This window comes from Cetorhinus maximus, chromosome 13, assembly GCF_964194155.1.
Source record: "Cetorhinus maximus chromosome 13, sCetMax3.hap1.1, whole genome shotgun sequence".
Taxonomy (NCBI): Eukaryota; Metazoa; Chordata; class Chondrichthyes; order Lamniformes; family Cetorhinidae; genus Cetorhinus; species Cetorhinus maximus.
In genome coordinates, this window is record NC_135891.1 from 1126616 (window position 1) to 1151037 (window position 24422).

The window sequence follows — 24422 nt, forward strand, 5'->3', positions numbered from 1 at the left end:
ATATTGGTCGAGGGATTAATATTGGCCAGAACACCAGGAATAACTCCCCGGTTATTCTACGAACAGTGCCATCAAGCCTTATATCCCTATCTGAGAGAACAGATGGGTCTCAGTTTAATATCTCACCTGAAAGATGGCACCTCCTGATAGCACAGCTCTTCCCTCAGTGCAGTGCAGCGAGTGTCAGCCTGGATTATATACTCAAGTCCTTGAAATGGGACTTGAATCCTCGACTTTCTGACTCTGAGGTGAGAGCATTCTGACAATGAGTAACTTATTTTTGAAGCTTATGCATGTTGGCAGCTGTGGCTCCCACCAGCAGCATTGGAGGTGGTTCAGGGTGGAATGTTGGCCATACATGAAGAGAACTCCCTGTTCTTCGTCAAATTGTGCCAGGAGTTCTTTAACATCTACTTGAACAGGGCCTTGGTTCAATCACTCTGCAACCCCTCCACAGTGCATCTGATATCCTATCCCACACCAAGTCCTGCTGGCCAACCACCCCTGTACTTCCCAACATTCTATTCCCCCAAAGCCTTGAATGTAAAATTCTCTTTCTCTGTTCAAACATCCCCATTACACCTATAATCCCACCACCCTATCCACTGCCCAAATATAGCCTCACTCTTCCCTATTTGTGCAAAAATTCTCCCATGCCACTGGAATTCTTTTGTCCTATGACTCTGGATTTTCGTGCATTTCCCACCACTATGGTCCACCACTAAAGGCTGTGCCTTCAGCCACCTCAATCCCACACAATCAATTCCCCTCCCTAAATCTCTTCAGCTCTCTCTCCACCTTTAAGGCCCTCCTTAAACCTGACCCCTTGTATAAAGCTTTAGTCGGCTCTGCTAACATCTCCTTTCTTGGCTCATAATCCACTTCTTTTTTAAAAATGTCCCAGTAAAACACCTTGAAGCATTTTACTATATGAAAAGCATTATATAAATCGGAGCTGCTGTTGCTAAACATCACCCTAAATTATTGTCCCTAATCCTGTTAACTCTCTGACCCACAGGTAACATTGCTGCTAACTGCCAAACAAACAAAGCAAATTCGAGAAAGACCTCCCTGTGCTCAACAAACAAGATTTCCAATATGGTTAGTTGCTTAAAAGCAGCTGTCAGGCCTCTCTCACCAATGCAACATATGACAACTTGCATTTATATAGTGCCTTTAACGCGGTAAAATGTTCCAAGGCATTTCAGAGGAGTGTAATCAGACAAAAACTGACAATGAACCAAAGGAGGAGATGTTAGGTCAAAGTGATAGGTTTTAAAGCAGGAGACAGAGGAAGAGAGTTTAGAGCAGGAATTCCAGTGCCTGGGCCCTAGATAGCAGATGGCACGGCCACCTATGGCCAGGTGAAGGAAACAGGCAATGGACAAAAGGCCAGAGTTGGGAGAAGCACAGAGATCTGAGTGTTGTTTCGCTGGAGATAGTTACAGAATTTGGGGGAAGGCGCAATGCCATGGAGGGATTTGAACATAAGGATGCAAATTTTCAAATCAAGGCTTTGATAGGTTCACACTAAACAAAGTACTGACCCCCAGACAGGTGGTGCAATAGATAATTTAGAGATAATAGACATAAACTGTATAAAAAAACAACTTGTGAAGCAATCACAACAAAAACAAAAATAGATTTACGCCCCAGAAACCCAAGCCTCACGTAAGTTTCAAATCTGACCTGCTCAACTCAACAGCTTAACAATTTAACAACCAATAGCCTATCCTACAAAACAGGTATTATATACAAATAAGGCCTTACATGAAACAGCTAAAAGCATAAAGTACAGTTGAACAACATACACCTATGATAGTGTTTGCCTGGATTATATATAAATACCATCAGATCACAATACACGATTAAATCAACAACACCGACAGTGTCTTACAAGGCATCCACTGACTCAACAGAATTGTAGCCAGTTAAGGATATCATGAAATGGATCACTCTCTTGTTCATTAGGTCACTGTCCCCACACCGGACAGATACCTGGAAATTCACTCCAACTCTTTTGAAAGAACCAAGCTTTGTTTCGAAAGAAATCCTTCATTCAATGCACTGAACAAGCCTCCAGAGAGGAGATGGCTCACAGAGCTCGATATTTGTTTTTGTTTAGAAGGCCCAGTGGGCCTCACGCTCGGAGTGAGGCTGTCGGGGCTCGTTCTCTCTTTTACACACACACACACACACAAAAGAACCCCTCGGGTCACCACTGCAACTCACTCAGTAATGCTCACCTGATATCTAACCTCACCGGAGAAAGCTAGTGCAGTGTCTGCCCCCATTAAAAAGCAGGCCATTTCCAACCATCCTTAGCCAGGCTCCTGTCTCTAGTTCAGCAGGGAAAGCCAGACGTTTGCATCACAGTCAACACTTGATGCTTTCTCTCTCTCTCTACATCACTGCACAAATTGCTTTTTTCCCCTCCTCCTGATATACTGCAGCATTACGTTGCATACACAGTAGGGGACGAGATTCAATGCAGGACCCAGCACTTAAATCAATACCTTCCCGCTCAACACAAACAGGCTTTGATATGCCCACCCAACAGCAACCCCCCAAAAAAACAAACCATTTCTTTCACCACCCAGACCCTCTCCCCTCCAAACACAGACTCCAGACTTACAAAGAGGCTCTCGATATAAATGCAAGTTCTTGTTTAAATGGAGTCTTCGTGAGAAAGAGATCAGCCTGGGTACAGCCTGCTAGAGAGAATTCCAGGACAGCTGTAACACCGTCGTTAGAATGTGTGTGGGGGAGGGTGGTTGTAGCTAGAATCACATATTTTTCTTAGGTTCAAATTTCCTTCCCAAGAAAATTCAGAAATTATGTTAAATATATATATAAATCATTGAAGAAAAAGTGGGTAATTTTTTTTTGGAAAGAAAGTTGCCAGAAAACACTGACACACTGTCTATCTGAGGGTATTGAGCTAAGTCGTGGCTCAGTGGGTAACACTGTCACCCCAAGTCAGAAAGTTGTGGGTTCAATTCCCACTCCAGAAACTAACATTCAGTAAATACTGAGGATGTGCTGCACCACCGAATGTGCTGTCTTTTGGATGACATATTAAACTAAGACCTGTCTGTCCTCTCAGGTGATGTATGAAAAGGGAAAACTCGAAAGGGCAAAATGGTAAGAAATTATCAAAAATAAAACAATTTCCCTGATGTCGTGACAGGTTAGAATCATGGAATTTCACAGCAATGGAACTGCAATTTGGCCCATCGTGCTGATCTAGCTCATTCCCCACACCCTTCTAAATATTAGTCACTGTTCTCCAGAACTTCCTCTGCCCTAGCCCCACTTCAATTCCTAGAAGTGGATCCAGCACTGGTTCCTTCCTAGTTAGGCTAACGATATTAATCAAGCCACAGAGACCAAGAGTCAAAGTCGATGTGTGTGCGCAGGTGCGCGCGTAGAAAATGGATCACTGTTTCCATTTTACATACATACCAATTAGCTGCAGGGATGCCATTCACAATATTCCTCCCCAGCTATGAGCATTCCAACAGGACTAGACAATTCAGCCCTAGGAACCTTTTCTACAATTCAATTTCATGATGGCTGATCAAACTTCAGCTCCATTTACCTGCCTTTGCTCCATATTCCTTGATACCCCTATCCAACTAAAATCTATCAATCTCAGGCTCAAAATTTCCACTGACTCCCAGTATCCACAGCCTTTTGGGAGAGTTACAGACTTCCACTACCCTTTGTGTGAAGCAGTCCTTCCTTATTTCACTCCCTAACAACCTAGCTATAATTTTAAGATTGTGCCCCCTTGTTCTGAATCTCCGTTCCAGGAGAAACAACTTCTTCAATCTACCTGACCAAATCCCTTCATTTTTCACACATTGATTAGATCACCCTTCAACCGTCTAAATACATGGGAATAAATCCCATTAGCCTTTTTGAGGAATATGCAACTTTAGCCGAGGAGAGGAAATCAAAGAAAACAAAAAATAAAAACATCAGGCCCTTACACAGGACTTGATAGAAAGACCATGGTCTATCTGGATCACTTCTTACTATCCTCGTAGTCATATGGCACAGGATAGTGGTACTTAGAGTGAAAATGCCCACATTTGCTCACTCATAAAGGATGACACAAGGGTCACTCAGCTCTGAGCTGTCTAACTCGATATTTTACAATAACCCCAAATACTAACTCCCACTATCCTGGCAGAGTGGAACAATGATTTGTTACATTGGAATAAAGGCAACCATTTCAGATCACTTGGGGCCTCTCTGCACCTTTTAACACAATGGTGTTTCAAAACCTCTCTGTTTGGGACCCTCAAAAAATATAGACATATTCCTGGAACCTGCAGATTAACCTCCATTAAAAAAAAAGTTACATTAAAAGGAGGATAATGCTAATTCTGCAGAACATTTTTCTCTATATGCAGCAAAAGAAATATGTTAGCAGGTCAGACAAGAAAGAGAATTTTTGAGATGGTGCTGGTGGCGGTTACAAAGCCTACACAAAGATCAAAATTCACCAACGCAGAGGACATTTGAAACCCACAAAACTTTGCAATGGAGTCTTTAAAACCACGGCTGCAGTCGTACATGTACTTGTTTCTTGTCTGCAGGTTTGTTCTGTTTGAATGTTGTGGGCCTAAAGTTTGGAAAGGACTATTCTTAAACGTGTGGCCTCACTTGGGGTCAGAGCACTGAGATCCTGATATATTAACACCTACACACAGATTGAGGGAATGCTGAATTCAAATTATATATAGCCAGTGATTCCATGATATACATCACTGACCCCAAAGACTTGGGAATGCTTGGGCAGCCCTGTCCTAGAGAACCTCCTCAATGCCGCAGCATCCAGAATGAAACTCCATGCCTTAACTCAAGTCAAGAAAACATAGCAAGATTTTCAGAAGCAGCCAACAAATAACGAAAGAACAAAGACTGAACTTGCATGTGTACACCATTCGCAACCTTAGACATCCCAAAGCTCTTCACAGCCAATTTGTGCACAAACAACTTCCAGAAGGCATTTGATAAAGTGCCACATCAAAGGTTATGGCAGAAAATAAAAGCTCATGGTGTGAGGTAACATTTTGGCATGAATATTGGCTAGCTAACAGAAAGCAGAGAGTTGGCATAAATGGGTCTTTTACTGGGTTGGCAAGATGTGACGAGTGGTGTGCCACAGGTATCAGTGCTAGAGCCTCAACTCTTTGTAATCTTTATAAATGACTTGGATGAAGGGACCGAAGGAATGGTGGCTAAATTTGCTGATGATACAAAGATAGGTAGGAAAGTAAATTGTGAAGGAGGCTACAAAGCGACAAACATAGGTTAAGTGATGGGAAAATGCCTGGCAAATGGAGTACAATGTGGGCAAATGTGAAACTGTTCATTTTGGCAGGAAGAACAAAAAAGCTTAATACCTAAACGGTGAGAGATTGCAGAGCTCTGAGGTTCAGAGGGATCTGGGTGTCCCAGTGCATGAAACACAAAATATTAGTATGCAGGTAATTATGAAAGCCAATAGAATGTTATCATTTATTGTGAGGGGATATGATTACAAAGGTAGGGAAGTTATGCTTCAGTTGTACAGGGCACTGGGCAACCAGATCTGGAGTATTGTGTTCAGTACTGGTCTCGTTATTTAAAGAAAGTTTATTTAATTCAGTCACGGGATGTGGACTTCGCTGAATGGGCCAGCATTAATTGTCCATCCCCAGTTGCCCTTGAGGTGGTGGTGAGCTGCCTTCTTGAATCGCTGCCGTGCATGTGGTGTAGGTACACCCACAGTGCTGTTAGGAGGGGAGTTCCAGGATTTTGATCCAGCGACATTGAAGGAACAGCGATATATTTCCAAGTCAGGATGGTGAGTGATTGCAGGGGAACTTCCAAGTGGTGGTGTTTCCATCTATCTGCTGTCTTTGACCTTCCAGGTGGTAGAGGCTGTGGGTTTGGAAGGTGCCGTCAAAGGAGCCTTGATGAATTCCTGCAGTGGAACTTGAGGATGATACACACTGCTGCTTTTGTGCATTGGTGGTGGAATGAGTGAATATTTGTGGATGTGGTGCCAATCAAGCAGGCTGCTTTGTCCTGGACGGTGTCAAGCTTCTTGAGTGCTGTGGGAGCTGCACTCATCCAGGCAAGTGGAGAGTATTCCATCATGTTCCTGAGTTGCACCTTGCAGGTGGTGGACAGGCTTTGGGGCGTCAGGAGGTGAGTTACTCGCTGCACGACTCCTAGCCTCTGACCTGTTCTCGCAGACACAGTATTTATATGGCTAGTCCAGTTCAGTTTCTGGTCAATGGTAACCTCCAGGATGTTGATAGTGGAGGATTCACTGATGGTAATGCCATTGAACATCAAGGGGCGATGGTCAGATTCTCTCTTGTTCGAGATGGTCATTTTCTGACACTTGTGTGGTGCGAATGTTACTTGCCACTTGTCAGTCCAAGACTGGATATTGTCCAGGTCTTGCTGCATTTGGACATGGACTGATTCAGTATCTGAGGAGTCGCTGATGGTGCTGAACATTATGCAATCATCAGCAAACATCCCCACTTCTGACCTTATGATGGAAGGTCATTGACAAAGCAGCTGAAGATGGTTGGGGTCGAGGGCACTACCCTGAGGAACTCCTACAGTGATGTCCTGGAGCTGAGATGATTGATCTCCAACAACCACAATCATCCTCCTTTGTGCTAGGTATGACTCCAACCAGTGGAGGGTTTTCTCCCCGATTCCCATTGGCTCCAGTTTTGTTAGGGTTCCTTGATGCCACACTCGGTCAAATGCGGCCTTGATGTCAAGGGTATTCACTCTCACCTCACCTCGGGAGTTCAGCTCCTTTGTCCATGTTTGAACCAAGGCTGCAATGAGGTCAGGAGCTGAGCGGCTTTGGCAGAACCCAAACTGGGCGTCAGTGAGCCAGTTATTGCTAAGTAAGTGCTGCTTGTTAGCACTGTTAATGACCCCTTCCATTACTTTACTGACGATCAAGAGTAGACTGATGGGGCGGTAATTGGCAAGGTTGGATTTGTTCTGCTTTTTGTGTACAGGACATACCTGAGCAATTTTCCACATAGGCAAGTAGATGCCAGTGTTGTAGCTGTACTGGAACAGCTTGGCTAGGGGCGCGGCAAGTTCTGGAGCACAAGTCTTCAGTACTATTTCCGGAATATTGTCAGGGCCCATAGCCTTTGCAGTAGCCAGTGCCTTCAGTAGTTTCTTCATATCACGTGGAGTGAATCGAATTGGCCGAAGACTAGCATCTGTGATGCTGGGGACCTCTGGAGGAGGCCAAGATGGACCATCCACCCTGCACTTCTGGCTGAAGATTGTAGCAAATGCTGCACCCTTATCTTTTGCACTGGTGTGCTGGGCTCCTCCATCATTGAGGATGGGGATATTTGTGGAGCCTCCTCCTCCAGTGAGTTGTTTAATTGTCCACCACCGTTCATGACTGGATGTGGCAGGACAGCAAAGCTTCGATCTGATCCACTGGTTGTGGGGCCGCTTAGCTCTGTCTATCACTTGTTGCATATGCTGTTTGGCACGCAAGTAGTCCTGTGTTATAGCTTCACCAGGTTGACACCTCATTTTTAGGTATGCCTGGTGCTGCTCCTGGCATGCTCTCCTGCACTTTTCATTAAACCAGTGTTAATCCCCTGGCTTGAGGGTAATGGTGGAGTGGGGGATATGCCGGGTCATGAGGTTACAGATTGTGTTCGAGTACAATTCTGCTGCTACTGACGGCCCATAGGGCCTCATGAATGCCGATTCTTGAGTTGCTAGATCTGTTCGAAATGTATCCCATTTAGCATGATGGTAGTGCCACACAACACGATGGAGGGTATTCCTCAATGTGAAAGTGGGACTTCGTCTCCACAAGGGCTATGCTGTGGTCACTCCTACCGATACTGTCATGCACAGATGCATCTGCAGCAGGCAGGTTAGTGAGGATGAGGTCAAGTATGCTTTTCCCTTTTGTTGGTTGTTTTAAGTGCATTAGAAGCAGTTCAGAGAAGGTTTACTAGTCTAATATCAGGAGTGGGCGCTTTGTCTTATGAGGAAAGGCTGGATAGGTTAGGCTGGTATCCAGTGGAATTGAGAAGAGTAAGAGGCGACTTAACTGAAACCTTTAAGATCCTGAGGGGTCTTGACAGGGTGGATGTGGAGAGGGTGTTTCCTCTTGTAGGAGAATCTAGAACTAGGGTCATTGTTTCAAAACCAGGGGTCACTCATTTAAGACAAAGATGAGAATTTTTTTTCTCTGAGGATTCTGAGTCTTTGGAACTCTCTTTCTCAAAAGGCAGTGGAAGCAGAGTCTTTGAATATTTTTAAGGCAGAGCTAGATAGATTCCTGATTAACAAGGGGTGAAAGGTTTTTGTGGGTAGGCAAGAATGTGGGGTTGAGGTTACATTCAGATCAGCCATGATCTTATTGAATGGCAGAGCAGGCTTAACAGGCTGAGTGGCCTACTCATGCTCCTAATTCATATGTTTGTTTGTAACAATGTGATAATAACCAGGTAATCTGTTTTGGCGACATTTGAGGGGTAAATATTGGCCAGGAGACCAGGAGAGCTTCCACAACATCTTTTATATCCACCGTAGATGGAGCCTCAGTTCAATGTCTTTTCCAAAAGATGGCATCTCCTTCTCAGTACTGAATTGGAGTGTCGCTCAAATCTCCATAGTGGGGCTTTAACCCACCACCTCCTTACTTAGAACTAAGGCTGACAACTAAGCTGAGGCTGGCTGCTCTAACAATGACAGGGGAGCAGGAAAGGCCGAGGTTAAGCTGGGTATGAGGAACTGACCGTACAGAAAGAAATTAAAGCAGCATTACCTTCTACTCCAACATATAAAGTCATCCATTAAAATAAAAACACTGGGCCCAATCTGGCAACAGCCAAAGCATCCAAAATAACCTTTTAAATGGCACGTGCCCTTGACAGTGTGGCCCAGGCATTTCAAGTCCTGTCATTCCCAGAAGCCAAAGACACAAGAATATTTATCAACTTTGCTCTCCATGAAAAGAAAGAGGCAAACCAGCACATCAGGTGCAATCCCTACAGCTGCTGTTGAGGTATTGTTATACAAGGGTCATGGGATTGCTCAAGGTGGATCTATCATATTCCACCATCTCTCATTATTTCTACAGAAAATGAGAATGTCAATGCCTCCCACAGTGGATTGACAGTGTCAGGATACTGCCATTTTAGCCATGCCAGTTGATCACAGCTTTCTCCAAATCTCATGCTATTCATACTGTCCCTACAATGGCACTCTCACAGTATAACTCCTGTTACAGATTCACAGAATAGCTTTGTAGAAAGAATAATGAATGTCAAGGCAATACTGGGACAATTGCACATGCATACTTGTTAGCGTGTAGCCGTCTGCATAAGTTTAAATGGAGTCCATTAGATCACCAACTGCTTCAATGGGCTCAGTGTCCTGAGCTTCACTCTTTCTGGCAGCTGGTTCCAGTCGTTCAGCGCACACGGTGTGAATATTCCCATTCATATGTCCCAGACTTCCGAGGTTTCTAAAAAGGCCTCAGGTTCAATGGGAACAGGAAGAGGCCAGTCAGTCCCTGGAGCCTGTTCCGCTATTAATTTTGATCTTGGCTGACCTGTATATGAACTCTATTTAATATAAAATAAAAACACAAATTGCTGGTAAAACTCAGCAGGTCTAGCAGCATCTATGGAGAGAGAAAGAGTTAACATTTCGAGTCCATATGACTCTTCTTCAGAACACCATTTGCCTGCCTTTGGTCTGTGGCTCTTAATGCCCTTACCCAAATAGAACTAACAAAAATCTTTTCCTTCAGCCTTTTCTTATCTTAAAACATTGTACCTTTTCTGTAACATTAAAGATCTTGCATTCCTCCATAACACTCCACTAAAAAGTCTTTACGAAGTTGAACAAGCCTAACCCTTCTAGTTGTTCATGACAGCTCATCCCTCCATATTCAGTGATTAATTTACTTGCTTTCTTCCGAATGTGAGAATGCCTCTAAGCTGTAGAACTTCCTTAACCCTACAAAGCAATTCCTACACATCACCAATGCAAATGCCACATTTATATCACAATACAGTCTCCGTAAATTGTGCTAACAAAAAGGAGACAAAAAAAGGTTAATTAAAGATATAAAAATTGAATTGATAGGTTATTAGGTTATTAATGGATTTTAAGGGTTACAGAATCAGGGTGGGTAGATGAAGTAAAGATATAGATTAGCCATGACCTAGCCAGATAGCAGAATAGTTTGAGAGGCCATTCAGCCCCCTTCTGTTCATATATTCCCAAAACACATAAGTTACACAATTGTGCTGTAGACTCGAGGGCTGGGAGAGGGAGCACGAAAATCAACAAACAGTATTGAGGGTAGCAAGGGCACAGGATCTGCTCTGGCTGGGGTACTTCAAAGTTTATCACCAAGAGTGGTTCTGTAGCACCACTACTGACCGACTGAATCGGTTGAGCTCTGAAGGACATCTTTGCCAGGCTGGGCCTGTAGCAGCTAGTCAGAGAACCAACACAAGGGAAAAACCTACTTAATCTTGTCCTCATCAATTTAATTGTCCCAGGCACATCGATCCATTAGTATTATATTAATATCCATTGTTTCCAGGACTGTCACTGACCTCATCTCCTCCGGAGATCTTCCTCCCACAGCTTCCAACCTGATAGTCGCCCAACCTCGGACGGCCCGCTTCTACCTCCTACCCAAAATCCGCAAACAGGACTGTCCGGGCAGACCGATCATGTCAGCTTGTTCCTGCCCCACGGAACTCATTTCTCGCTTTCTTGACTCCCTTCTCTCTCCCCTTGTCCAGTCCCTTCCCACCTACATCCGTGATTCCTCTGACACCTTACGTCAAATCAACAATTTCCAGTTCCCTGGCCCCAACCGCCTCCTCTTCACCATGGACAGCCAATCCCTCTACACCTCCATCCCCCACCAGGATGGTCTGAGGGCTCTCAGCTTCTTCCTCGAACAGAGGCCCGAACAATCCCCATCCACCACTACTCTCCTCCGTCTGGCTGAACTTGTTCTCACACTGAACAATTTCTCCTTTAACTCCTCTCACTTCCTCCAAATAAAAGGTGTGGCTATGGGTACCCGCATGGGCCCCAGCTATGCCTGGCTCTTTATGGGGAATGTGGAACATTCCTTGTTCCAGTCCTACTCAGGCCCCCTCCCACAACTCTTTCTACGGTACATCGATGATTACTTCGGTGCTGCTTCATGCTCTCGTCGGGACCTGGAAAAATTTATTAATTTTGCTCCCAATCTCCAACCCTCCATCATTTTCACATGGTCCATCTCTGACACTTCCCTTCCTTGACCTCTCTGTCTCAATTTCTGGTGATAGACTGTCCACCAATATCCATTACAAGCCTACCGACTCCCACAGCTACCTAGACTACAGCTCCTCACACCCCGTTTCCTGTAAGGACTCCATTCCATTCTCTCAGTTCCTTCGCCTCCGTCGCATCTGTTCTGATGATGCTACCTTCAAAAACAGTTCCTCTGACACGTCTTCCTTCACCGAGGTTTTCCACCCATGGTATTTGACAGGGCCCTCAACCGTGTCCGGCCCATCTTCCGCGCATCCGCCCTCACGCCTTCTCCTCCCTCCCAGAAACATGATAGGGTCCCCCTTGTCATCACTTATCACCCCACCAGCCTTCGCATTCAAAGGGTCATCCTCCGCCATTTCCGCCAACTCCAGCATGATGCCACCACCAAACACATCTTCCCTTCACCCCCCCTGTCGGCATTCCGTAGGGATAGTTCCCTCCGTGACACCCTGGTCCACTCCTCCATTATCCCTTACTCCTCAACCCCCACCTACGGCACCTCCCCATGCAAACGCAAAATATGCAACACCTGCCCCTTCACTTCCTCTCTCCTCACCGTCCAAGGGCCCAAACACTCCTTTCAAGTGAAGCAGCATTTCACTTGCACTTCCCTCAATTTAGTCTACTGCATTCGTTGCTCCCAATGCGGTCTCCTCTACATTGGAGAGACCAAACGCAGACTGGGCGACCGCTTTGCAAAACACCTTCGGTCTGTCCGCAAGAAAGACCCAGACCTCCCTGTCACTTGCCATTTTAACACTCCACCCTGCTCTCTTGCCCACATGTCTGTCCTTGGCTTGCTGCATTGTTCCAGTGAAGCTCAACGCAAACTGGAGGAACAGCACCTCATCTTCCGACTAGGCACTTTACAGCCTCCCGGGCTGAATATTGAGTTCAACAACTTTAGATCTTGAACTCACTCCTCTGTCCCCGCCCCTTTCCGTTTCTTCCCCCTCTCTTTTGTTTTTTCCAATAATTTATATAGATTTCTCTTTTCCCACCTATTTCCATTATTTTTAAATGTATCCACCCATGGTTTATTTCACCCCACCCCCACTAGAGCTACCTTGCTCATCCTGCTCTCCAATCTTAATTAGCACATTCTTTTAGATAATATCACCACCTTCAACACCTCTTTGTTCTTTTGTCTGTGACATCTTTTGGTTATCTGCTCCTATCACCGCTTGCTTGTCCCAACAACCACCCCCCCTTCTTCCACACACACAAACCCCCCCGCCTTAAACCAGCTTATATTTCACCACTTTCCTATTTCTACTTAGTTCTGTTGAAGGGTCATGAGGCCTCAAAACGTCAACTTTGTTCTTCTCCGCCGATGCTGCCAGACCTGCTGAGTTTTTCCAGGTATTTCTGTTTTTGTTATCCATTAGTATTAGTGGGAGTGACCACTACACAGTCTGTGTGGAGGCAAAGTGCCTTCTTCGCACTGAAGGCACCCTCCATTATACTATGTGGCACCGCCACATTGTGAAATGGACTGATTCAGAACAGATCCAACAGCTTAAAACTGGGCATTTATGAAGAGCGGTGGGCATTAGCAGCAGCAAAATTGTTCCATCATACTCTGTAACCTCATGGTCCAGTGTATCCTTCTGGCTACCACTGCCATCAAGAGAAGGAATTAACCTTGGTACAACGAGAAGTGTAGAAGTTTGTGACAGCAGCACCAGGCAAACCTAAAAATGAGATGCCAACCTGGTGAAGCTACACAGAACTACATGCATATAACCAGCATGCAATAGTCAGAGCTGAGAGATCCCACAATCAACAGATCAGATCAAAGTTTTTTCCACGGTCCTGCTACATCCAGTCATGAATGGTGATGAACAATTAAACAACGAACAGGAGGAGCAGGCTCCACAGACATCCCCATCCTCAGTGAGCGCAAGAGACAAAGCTGAAACCCTTGCAAGAAGTACTGAATAGATGATCCATCTCAGCCTCCTCCCAAGTTCCCTACAATCAGATACCAGTCTTCAGCTAATTTCACATGATATCAAGAAATGGCTGCTGGTACTGGATACAGTAAAGGCTGTGGGCGCTGACAACCTTCTGCTGTAATGCTAAAGACTTGTGTTTCAGCAGTAGCCAATCTGTTCCAGTGTAGCTGTAATATTGGCATCTATGAAAAATGGTGGAAAATTGTTCAGGGTTGTTATGTCCACAAAAAGTAGGGAAAATCCAATGCAACCTATTAGTCTACTCTCAATCACCAGCAAAGTGGTAAAGATGTCGTCAACAGTGCTGCGAAAACTTATTCATCAATAAGCTGTGCACCGAAATTCTGTCCATACTCTGCCAGGGTCACTCAGCTCCAGGCCCAATTCCAGTGGTCCAAGCAAGGGCAAAGGAGTTGAATTCCAGAGGTGAGGTGAATGAATGACACTCCTTGACATTCAAAGCAACATTTGATTTTGAATGGTATCATGGAAGCAAAATTAAGTCGATAACAATTGTGGGGAGGGGGCAAAAAGGACTCTTCACTGATTGGAGTTGTACTCAGGACATCGCTGCAGGAGTTCCTCAGGATAGTGTCGCGGGTGCAATTATCTTCAGCTGCTTCATCAATGACTGTCCCACCACCATAAAGTCAGAAGTGGGAACGTTCACTGGTGAATACACAATGTTCAGCACCATTCACTTCAGGTAAGGAAACTATCCATTTCACCATGCAGCAAAACCTGAATAACAGTCAGGCATGGACTGATAAGTGGCAAACAGCATTTGTGCTATTCAGGCGCCAGGCACTGGCCACCTCCTTGACTTTCAAAGACAGTACCATCGCTGAATCCCCATCATAAACATTCAAGGGAATTGCCACCAACAAGAAATTGAACTGGGCCAGCCACGTGAATACTGTAACTACAAGAGCAGATGAGAGACTGGGAATTCTTTGCCAAGTGAAACAGAGAGTAGGCATAAATGGGTCATTTTCTGGCAAGAGGTAACAAGTGGTGTGCCACAGGGATCAGTGCTGGCACTGCAACCATTTATATAAATGATTTGGATGGTTGCTAAATTTGCTGATGACACAAAGATAGGTAGGATAGTAAAATGTGAAGAGGACACAAGGAGGATACAAAGGGATATCAACAGGTTAAGTGAGTGATCAAAAATCTGGCAAGTGGAGTATAATGTGGGAAAATGTGAAATTGACCATTTTGGAAGGAAGAATAAAAAAGCAGCATATTATCTAAATGGTGAGAGACTGCAGAGCTCTGAGATGCAGAGGGATCTGGGTATCCTAGTGCATGAATCACAAAAGATTAGTATGCAGGTACAAGTAATTAGGAAAGCTAATAGAATGTTATCATTCACCGCGAGGGGAATTGAATACAAAAGTGGAGAGGTTATGCTTCAGTTATACAGGGCACTGGTAAAACCACGTCTGGGAGTGCTAGAACCTGGAATGGGCGGATTGTCTTATGAAGGAAGGTTGGACAGGCTAGGCTTGTATCCTCTGGAGCTTAGAAGAGTAAGAGGTGACTTGATTGAAACATATAAGATCCTGAGGGGTCTTGCCAGGGTGGATGCGGAGAGGGTGTTTCCTTTTGTGGAAGAATCTCAAACTACGGGTCACAGTTTAAGAATAATTGGTAATTGGTCATCCTTTTAAGTCAGAGATGAAGAAATTTTTGTTCTTTCAGAGGATCGTGAGTCTTTGGAACTCTCTTCCTCAAAAAGCAGTGGAGGCAGAGTATTTGAATATTTTTAAGGCAAAGCTAGATAGACTCTTGATAAGCCGGTGGGGGGGGGGTGTTGGATGGTTATCGGGGGTAGGCAGAAATGTGGAGATGAGGTTACAATCATATCAGCCATGATCTTATTGAAGGGCAGAGCAGGGTTGAGGGGCCAAATGGCCCACTCCTGCTCCCAGTTCGTATGTTCGAATGACTCACTTCCTGACTCTCCAAAGTCTTTACACTCTAAAAAGGTGTGATGGAAGACTCTCCACTTGCCTGGATGAGCACAGCTCCAACAGCACTTAAGCGCTACACCACCCAGGACAAAGCAGCCCACTTGTTTGGCACCCCATCCACCACCTTAAATATTCAGTCTCTCCATCATCAGTGGCTACAGTGTACATTGTTTACCACCACCTGTAAGTTACCCTTCGATTGACACACCATCTTAATTTTGAAATATATCTCCCTCAAAATCCTGGAACTCCCTGTCTAACAGCACTGGGCGTGTACATACATCACACGCTCTGCAGCAGTTCAAGTGTAGGTCTCACCCTTTCTCAAGGGAAATTAGGGGTGGATGATAAATTGCATGAAAGGATAAAGAAGTAGTTTGCACTCCTGATCTGTATCCAGTGCGTCCTGCTTGAAAACATGAATGCATGTGGGGACACCTGGTTGAAACCACGCACGAGTCCACTCAAAGAAGCTGCCCACAGCCACAGAAGGAGAACAGTCACGTGGGCTTAGGCACCAGATAACCACCTACATCTATAGATTTGTACCCCAACAAGCATCAGCACCTACAGGAGCAGAAAAAAATTCATTCACACTCACCCTTGATAAGGCAATGGAAAAAAGCAGGATACCAGAGTCAGTAGATTCATTAATGGCTGAACCCTGAGAGGCTAAGTATTTAATGACAGACTTACTCCAGAGTCCCTAATAACATGACACATTACATCCAACAGCACTTTATTACTGCGGGAGGACTTTGGGTCATTAGTTATTTCTATAAAATCCACCAGTGATAAATGTGATTAAATTATCCATCCTTTTGTACAGTGAGGATCTCATATTAATGCAGGGAAGGCGATGACATAGTGGTATTGTCACTGGACTAGTAATCCAGAGACCCAGGGTAATGCTCTGGGATTCCACGAATCCTGCCACGGCAGATGGTGGAAATTGAATTCAATAAAAATTTGTAACTCAAAAGTCTAATGATGACCATGAAAGCATTGTTGATTGTTGTAAAAACCCATCTAGTTCACTAATGTCCTTTAGGGAAGGAAATCTGCCATCCTTACCTGGCTTACATGTGACTCCAGACCCACAGCAATGTGGTTGACTCTGAAATGGCCTAGAAAGCCACTCCAGTTGTATCAAACGGCTACAAAGTCACAAAAAAGTAATGAAACCGGACGGACCACCCGGCATCGACCTAAGCACCGGAAACGACAATCTCAGCCCTGTCGATCCTGCAAAGTCCTCTTTACCAACATCTGGGGGCTAGTGCCAAAATTGGGAGAGCTGCCTCACAGACTAGTCAAGCAACAGCCTGACAGTCATCCTCACGGAATCACATCCAACAGAAAATGTCCCAGACTCCATCACCACCATCCCTAGGTATGTCCTGTCCCACGGGAAGGACAGGCCCAGCAGAGGTGGCAGCACAGTGGCATACAGTTGGGAGGGAACTGCCCTTGGGAGTCCTCAACATTGACTCCAGGCCCCATGAAGTGTCATGGCATCAGGTCAAACATGGGCAAGGAAACCTCCTGATTGCCACGTACTGTCTTCCCTCAGCTGATGAATCAGTGCTCCTCCATGTTGAACACCACTTGGAGGAATCACTGAGGGTGGCAAGGGCGCAGAATGTGCTCTGGGTGGGGGACTTCAATGTTCATCAACAAGAGTGGTTCAGTAACACCACTACTGACCGAGCTGGCCGAATCCTAAAGGACATAGCTGCTAAGCTAGGTCTGCTGCAGGTGGTAAGGGAACCAACAAGAGGGAAAAACATACTTGACCTCATCCCCACTAACCTGCCTGCCACAGATGCATCTGTCCATGACAGTATTGGTAGGAGTGATCACTGCACAGTCGTTGAGGAGACTAAGTCCCACCTTCACATCGAGCATACCCTCCATCGTGTTGTGTGGCACTACCACCATGCTAAATGGGATACATTTCGAGCGGATCTAGCAACTCAAGATTGGGCATCCATGAGGCGCTGTGGGCCATCAGCAGCAGCAGAATTGTACTCGAACACAATCTGTAACCTCATGGCTTTGCATATCCCCCACTCTACCATTACCGTCAAGCCAGGGGATCAACACTGGTTCAATAAAGAGTGCAGGAGGGAATGCTAGGAGCAGCACCAGGCATACCTCAAAATGAGGTGTCAACCTGGTGAAGCTATAACACAGGACTACTTGCGTGCCACGCAGCATAGCAAATGACAGACAAAGCTAAGAAATCCCACAACCAACGGATTAGATCTAAGCTCTGCAGTCCTAAAACATCCAGTCGTGAACGGTGGTGGACAATTAAACAACTCACTGGAGGAGGCGGCTCCACAAATATCCCCATCCTCAATGATGGGGGAGCCCAGCACACCAGTGCAAAAGATAAGGCTGAAACATTTGGAACACTCTTCAGCCAGAAGTGCTGAGTGGATGATCCATCTCGGCCTCCTCCAGAGGTCCCCAGCATCACAGATGCCAGTCTTCAGCCAATTCAATTCATTCCACGTGATATCAAGAAACGGCTGAAGGCACTGATAGTGCAAAGGCCCTGACAATATTCCAGCAATAGTACTGAAGACTTTTGGTCCAAAACTTGCGGCGCCCCTAGCCAAGCTATTCCAGTGCATCTACAACACTGGCATCTACCCGGCTATGTGGAAAATTGCCCAGGTGTGTCCTGTATACCTCGCCAATTACTGCCCCACCAGTCTACTCTAGATCATCAGTAAAATAATGGAAGGGGTCATCAACAGTGCTATCAAGCAGCACTTGCTTAGCAATAGCCTGCTCACTGACACCCAGTTTGGGTTCCGCCTGGACCACTCAGCTCCTGACCTCATTACAGCCTTGGTTCAAACATGGACCAAAACAGCTCAACTCCTGAGGTGAAGTGGGAGTGACTGCCCTTGACTTCAAGGCAGCATTTGACCGAGTGTGGCATCAAGGAGCCCTAGCAAAACTGGAGTCAATGGGAATCAGGGAGAAAACTCTCCGCCGGTTGGAGTCATACCTAGCACAAAGGAAAATGGTTGTGGTTGTTGGAGGTCAGTAATCTCAGCTCCAGGACATCAATGCAGGAGTTCCTCAGGGTAGTGTCCTCAGCCCAACCATCTTCACCTGCTTCATCAATGACCTTCCTTCCATCATAAGGTCAGAAGTGGGGATGTTCGCTGATGATTGCACAATGTTCAGCGCCATTCGGGACTCCTCAGATACTGAAGCAGTCCATGTCCAAATGCAGCAAGACCTGGACAATATCCGGGCTTGGGCTGACAAGTGGCAAGTAACATTCGCGCCACACAAGTGTCAGGAAATGACCATCTCCAACAAGAAAGAATCCAGCCATCACCCCTTAATGTTCAATGGCATTACCATCACTGAATCCTCCACTATTAACATCCTGGGGGTTACCATTAGCCAGAAACTGAACAGGACTAGCCATATAAATACTGTGGCTACAAGAGAAGGTCAGAGGCTAGGACCTGCTAACTCACCTCCTGACTCCCTATATCCTGTCCACTATCGACAAGGCACAAGTCAGGAGTGTGATGGAATACTCCCCGCTTGCCTGGATGAGTGCAGTTACCACAACACTCAAGAAGCTTGACACCATCCAGGACAGAGCAGCCCGCTTGATTGGCATCACATCCACAAACATTCGCTCCCTCCACCACCGATGCACTGTAGCAGCAGTGTGTACCATCTACAAGATGCACTGCAGGAATTCACCAAGGCTCCTTCAACAGCACCTTCCAAACCCACGGCCAGTACCATCCAGAAGGTCAAAGGCAGCAGATAGATGGGAATACCACCACGTGTAAGTTCCCCAACTTACACACCATCCTGACTTGGAAATATACTGTCGTTCCTTCACTGTCGCTGGGTCAAAATTCTGGAACTCCCCTCCTAACAGCACTGTGGGTGTACCTACACCACATGGACTGCAGCAGTTCAAGAAGGCAGCTCACCACCACCTTCTCAAGGCAACTAGGGATGGGCAATAAATGCTGGCCCAGCCAGCGGAGCCCACACTCTGTGAATGAATAAAAAAAAAATCAAAATACTGCGGATGGCAGAATTCTGAAATAAAAAACCAGCAATAATTAGGTCAGGGAGCATCTGTGGAGAGAAACAGTTGACATTTCAGGCTGATGACTTTTCTTCAGAATGCGTAGAAGGGCCTTAAAAATCATAAAGTCATCTTGCCCTGAACATATGAATTAGGAGGAGTAGGCCATTTGGTTCCTCGAGTCTGCTCCACCATTCAACATGATCATGGTTGATCTGATTGTGGCCCAAACTCGCACATGTTTGCCTCCCCTCAACAAATTCTTGACCAACAAGCGAGTCAAATGTTATCTACCTCTACCTTAAAAATATTCACTGACCCAGCCTCCACTACTCTCTGGGGAAGAGAGTTCTATAGACTCATGATCCTCAGAGAAAAAAAAAGTCTCCCCATCTCCGTCTTAACCAGGAGACCCCTTATTTTTAAACTGTGTCCTCTAGTTCTAGTCTCTCCCACAAGGGGAAACACCCTTTCAGCATCCACCCTGTCAAGTTCCTTCAGGGTCTTAAGTTTCATTAAGATCACCTCTCATTCTTCTAAACTCCAATGGACACAGGCCCAACCTGTCCTTATAAGATAAATCCCACCCCCGCCACCCATAATCAATCAAGTGACGCGTCTCTGAGCTGCTTCCAACACACTTATATCCTTTAAATAAGGAGACCAAAATTGTGCACAGCTGTGTACTCTAAATATGGTCTCACCAATGCCTGGTACAACTGTAGCAAAACATCCCTACTTTTATAGTTCATCCACTTGCAATAAGCGACAACATTCTATTTGCCTTCTGTCTTGTTTCTTTTTTCAATGGTGCGCACAGGCCGTCGACATTGTAGCTGAGCTAACTTCATTATTAACACATTTTCCTAACATGAACGCGTATCTACAATATCTGAACTCTACCAAGACAGGCTCCAACATGTGCTATCAGACTTTCAACCACCCATGTCAGGTGACCCTGTACCATATAGTATCTAATACTGGAGTCCACAACCACAATCAGCTATTATCATGACATTTTCCTTTTTTAAAAACAACTTTTATGCAACTCAAGTACACAAAGTCTCATCTATTCTTTCTCACTCTGTTTAGATCAATCTGTTTTATCTTTTACTCATCTCTATATCTCTGTGGTTCCTTCACAATTCTTCCACTGGATGTTCGGAATGGTGACAGAAGTGATTTTGAAGGAAAGGGGCTTTCTCCAACTCTGTGTCACTATCACCTTTTGGATAGTTTTCAGGAGTCTCAGGCTTTGTCTGGTTATCTATCGCTTCACTGGTGCATTCTGGTTTTTGATCTTCAGCTACACTTTTTGGTTCAGAGCAGGGTTGCGTTTCTATTGTTTTCCGTAAGAATTTCTGGTTTCTCTTGTACTGTTGTCCATTTGGAGACTGCAAAATGTTAGATTTTGGTTCTCCTGCTTTTCCTGTGACAACAGCAGGATTGCAGATTCCTTCATGCTGAATCCTCACTGTCTCTCCCACGTTCAGGTCAGGCAGAAGTCGGGCGCCTCGATCAAAGTACTGTTTCTGCTTCTGCTGTCTCAGTTTGGGCAGGCTCTACACGCTGTAGCTCACTGGCTGTGGAAGTAACAATCAGGGCGCAGTTGGAAGCTTAGTTCTTAGTTTTCTCCCCATCAGGAGCTGAGCTGGAGATGGTTCAATGCCCTCTAATGGAGTATTCCCAAAATACAGCAGAGCCAGGTAGGTGCCTCTTCCCTCCGCCTTTGCCTTTTTCAACAGGTGTTTTAAGGTCTGCACGGTACGTTCCATCATTCCATTGGATTGTGGATATTTGGGACTTGATGTATTGTGGCAAAACTCCCAGTCCTGTGCAAACTTGCGAAACTCAGTGCCGGAGTGCTGTGGACCGTTATCTGAGATGAGCACTTCAGGTATGCCATAGTGAGCAAACATTGATTTTAAATGATTTATTACAGTGATGCTCTATCATTTCTCAGCAGCACAGACTTAAAAAAACTTTGGGTAATAATCTACTGCTAGTAGGTTCTCACTGTTGTCAAATGTGAACAAGCCCACTCCAATTTTTTGCCAGGGGCTCTCTGGAACACTGTGGTTGAAGAGGTTCCTTTTGTTGCAATTTACTGTACTTTTGGCACACCGCACACGCATTCAGCATTTCCCCGATTTGTGCTCCCATTCCAGGTCAATAGATTACACCTCAAGCTCTTCTCCTTCATGTTTCTATGCCGAGGTGACTTTCATGTATGCGCTACAACATTTCTTTCCTCAGTGTTGCCGGAATTATGATCTTTTCTCCCTTAAAAGGTATTCCTTCAGGAACATGAAGCTCCTCACGAAAGTTCCAGTACTCTTGCACAGCGGAAGGGGCTCTGCTCTGGTGCGTGGGCCAGCCAGTTTGCACAATCTGCTGCAGTTTTCTCAGGGTGGTGTCATTCTTGGTCGCTTCCCTGATCTCAACCAGTTTGGTTACAGCCACGGGTAAGTTCTTTGTCAGCGTGTGAACCTGTGCTTCTGTTTCTTTATCCTCTTTCTCCATGATGGGTAGGTATGCACCTGACAGAGTGTCTGCGATGTACATCTCCTTGCCTGGTTTGTATTTAACTCTGACCTGGTACTTCTGCAGGCGCTTTAGTAATCTTTGGATTCTTGGTGGTGCACAGTTCAGGGGCTTAAGTATAGCTTCCAAGGGCTTATGATCAGGCTCTACCTCCACGTCTTTGCCATAGACAAACTGGTATAAGTGTTCTAGGCCAAACAATTGCTAGCGTTGTTTCTCTATTTGGGCATACCGCTGCTGTTTCAGTTATTGCCTTTGAAGTATATGTCACTGGTGCCTCATTTTTCAAGAGGACAGCTCCCAGGCTGAAACTGAGTGTCCACTGAGATCATGAGCGGCTGACTGACATCGTAATACTTTAACGCTGGAGCCTGAGTCAGTGTTCTCTTCAGACTGGTCAAAGCTTCCTGGTGACTTTGTTCCCAGTGCCATTCCACATCATTTTGTAGAAGTTCTCCAAGAGGTGCTGTCAGTCTGACATGTGCAGAATGAATTTCCTTCCCTAGATAGGTCACCATTCCCAAAAACCTCTCCAAGTCTTTCTTTCATTCTGGGGGGTGGCATGTCCACGACTGCCTCGATTTTACTCAGGTCCGGCTTCAGTCCCTCACTTGTTAGCACATGTCCCAAGTACTTGATTTCGTGAAGACCTATTTTGCACTTTTCCTTCTTCAACTTGAACTCAAGCACTGGCCGCCACCTGCCTCAGCCTGTGGTCATGTTCTTCTCATGAGACTCCCCAGACCAGCACATTGTCGATAAAAGTTTCCACACCCTCTAACCCTTCAAACAGCTGCTTCACTGTCTGTGGAACACTTCCAGAGCTGAATTAATACCAAAAGGTAAGCGTAAAAGCCTGTATCATTAGTATAGTGTGTTGAAGGTACAGAGATAGGAGCTGCGTTCATCCAGCTTGACCTGCCAGAAGCCTGAACTCGCATCCAACACTGAATAGAATTTAGCATTAGCTAGATTCTACATAATCTCTTCTACTATGGGCAGCTGGTAATGATCTCTTTGTACTGCCTGGTTTAGGTTTTTGGGATCCAGACAGTCTCGCAGATTCCCATCTGATTTTTCTACAATTACAATTTGTTGTTACAGCACCAACGAAAAATTCAGTTTCAGTGTGTGTTATCATCTGCAATCGTGTGCGCTTTCTTCAATTTACACATCTTAGCAGAGGGTTATAGGTTATCAGAATTCTTACACTGCTTTCCGTAGGCTGGATAACTATGTGATAAATGCTCTGTTCCGCATCGGCTGCATTCAAATGTTTTAATAGCAATTTTGTTCTTTTTACCTTCAGGCTGTCTATTTGCTCTTTCCCGGGACTGTTTCTGTTTAACTGTATCTAACTGCTTGACCGTGTGTGGCTCAGCTTCTTCTGTCATCTGTTTAATCTGGCATTTCGTTATCTCTATCGCTCTGCAGGTATTTATTGCTTTCTCCAGAGTGAGATCAACTTTTCTCAAAAGCCGTTCTCTCAGAATAATTTGCGGGATTGCAAATGACTATCTCAATGAGTGATTCTTCGAGCTCCACAAATTCACACGATCTAGCTTGTTTTCTCAGGCTAATGTTGTCAGTGCCTTGCGTGCACATAAGAAATCTTTCATATGTGATGTTTTTCTTAGGGCTGCAGTAGGCTTCGAATCTTTCCATTATTTCTTTCAAGTCATTTCGTTTCTCATCACTTTCAAACATGAATATTCTCATCACTTTCAAACATGACTTCTAGGGCTTCTTCCCCTGCTACGTGAAGAAGAAAGGAAGACTCTACCCGAGGGTCTTTTTTATCACTGCCGTCGCTGCAAGGCACAGCTCGAATTGCTGCCCGACCTTCCTCCAGTTTTCGGCGAGATTGGCCTACAAACTGAGCTCTGTCGGTGGTTTCAGGACCTCTGTTTTTGCGTTTAGTTTACTTCTGACACCATGTTTTATTTCTTTTTTTAATGACGCACACAGGCTGCAAATGTTGTAGGTGAGCTAACTTTATTGATAACAAATTTTCCTAATACGAACACAAATCTGCAGTATCTGAACTCTATCAAGACAGGCTCCAACATGTGCTGTCTAACCTTCAACATCCAGATCAGGTGACCCTGTATATAGTGCAGAGGACCATATAGTATCTAATACTGGAGTCCACAACCAAAATCAGCTATTATCATGACACCTTCCTGATCACTTGTTGTACCTACATACTAACTTTTTACGGTTCATGTACCAGGAAATTTAGATCCCTCTATACCACCGAGTTCTGGAATTTCTCTCCATTTAAATAATACGCTGCTTTTATATTCTTCCTGCCAAAGGGGACAAGTTCACATTTTCCTACATTATACTCCATCTGCCAAATTTTTGCCCACTTACTTACCTCCCCATATCCCTTTGCAGGCTCATGTTCTCTTCACAACTTACTTTCCTACCTATCTTTGTATCACCAGAAAATTTAGCGATGTCATGAAGATATTAATGCATACA

The 24422-nt window shown here is 45.1% G+C and overlaps 1 protein-coding gene across 3 annotated transcripts in view; it reads right to left on the bottom strand.

Annotated features, from left to right (window-relative positions):
- chd6 (chromodomain helicase DNA binding protein 6) overlaps positions 1-24422 on the bottom strand; it is a 248364-nt gene that overhangs the window by 165446 nt on the left and 58496 nt on the right. Inside the window, exon 1 of one of the 3 annotated variants that reach the window (XM_078554813.1) lies at positions 2247-2526. The exons of the other annotated variants lie outside the window; for them this stretch is intronic. Within the exon in view, the coding sequence (XP_078410939.1) occupies positions 2247-2309 (63 nt within the window). The 5' untranslated portion in view covers positions 2310-2526. Of the gene's footprint in view, positions 1-2246; positions 2527-24422 lie in introns of those variants that run through there. 3 annotated transcript variants of the gene reach the window in all.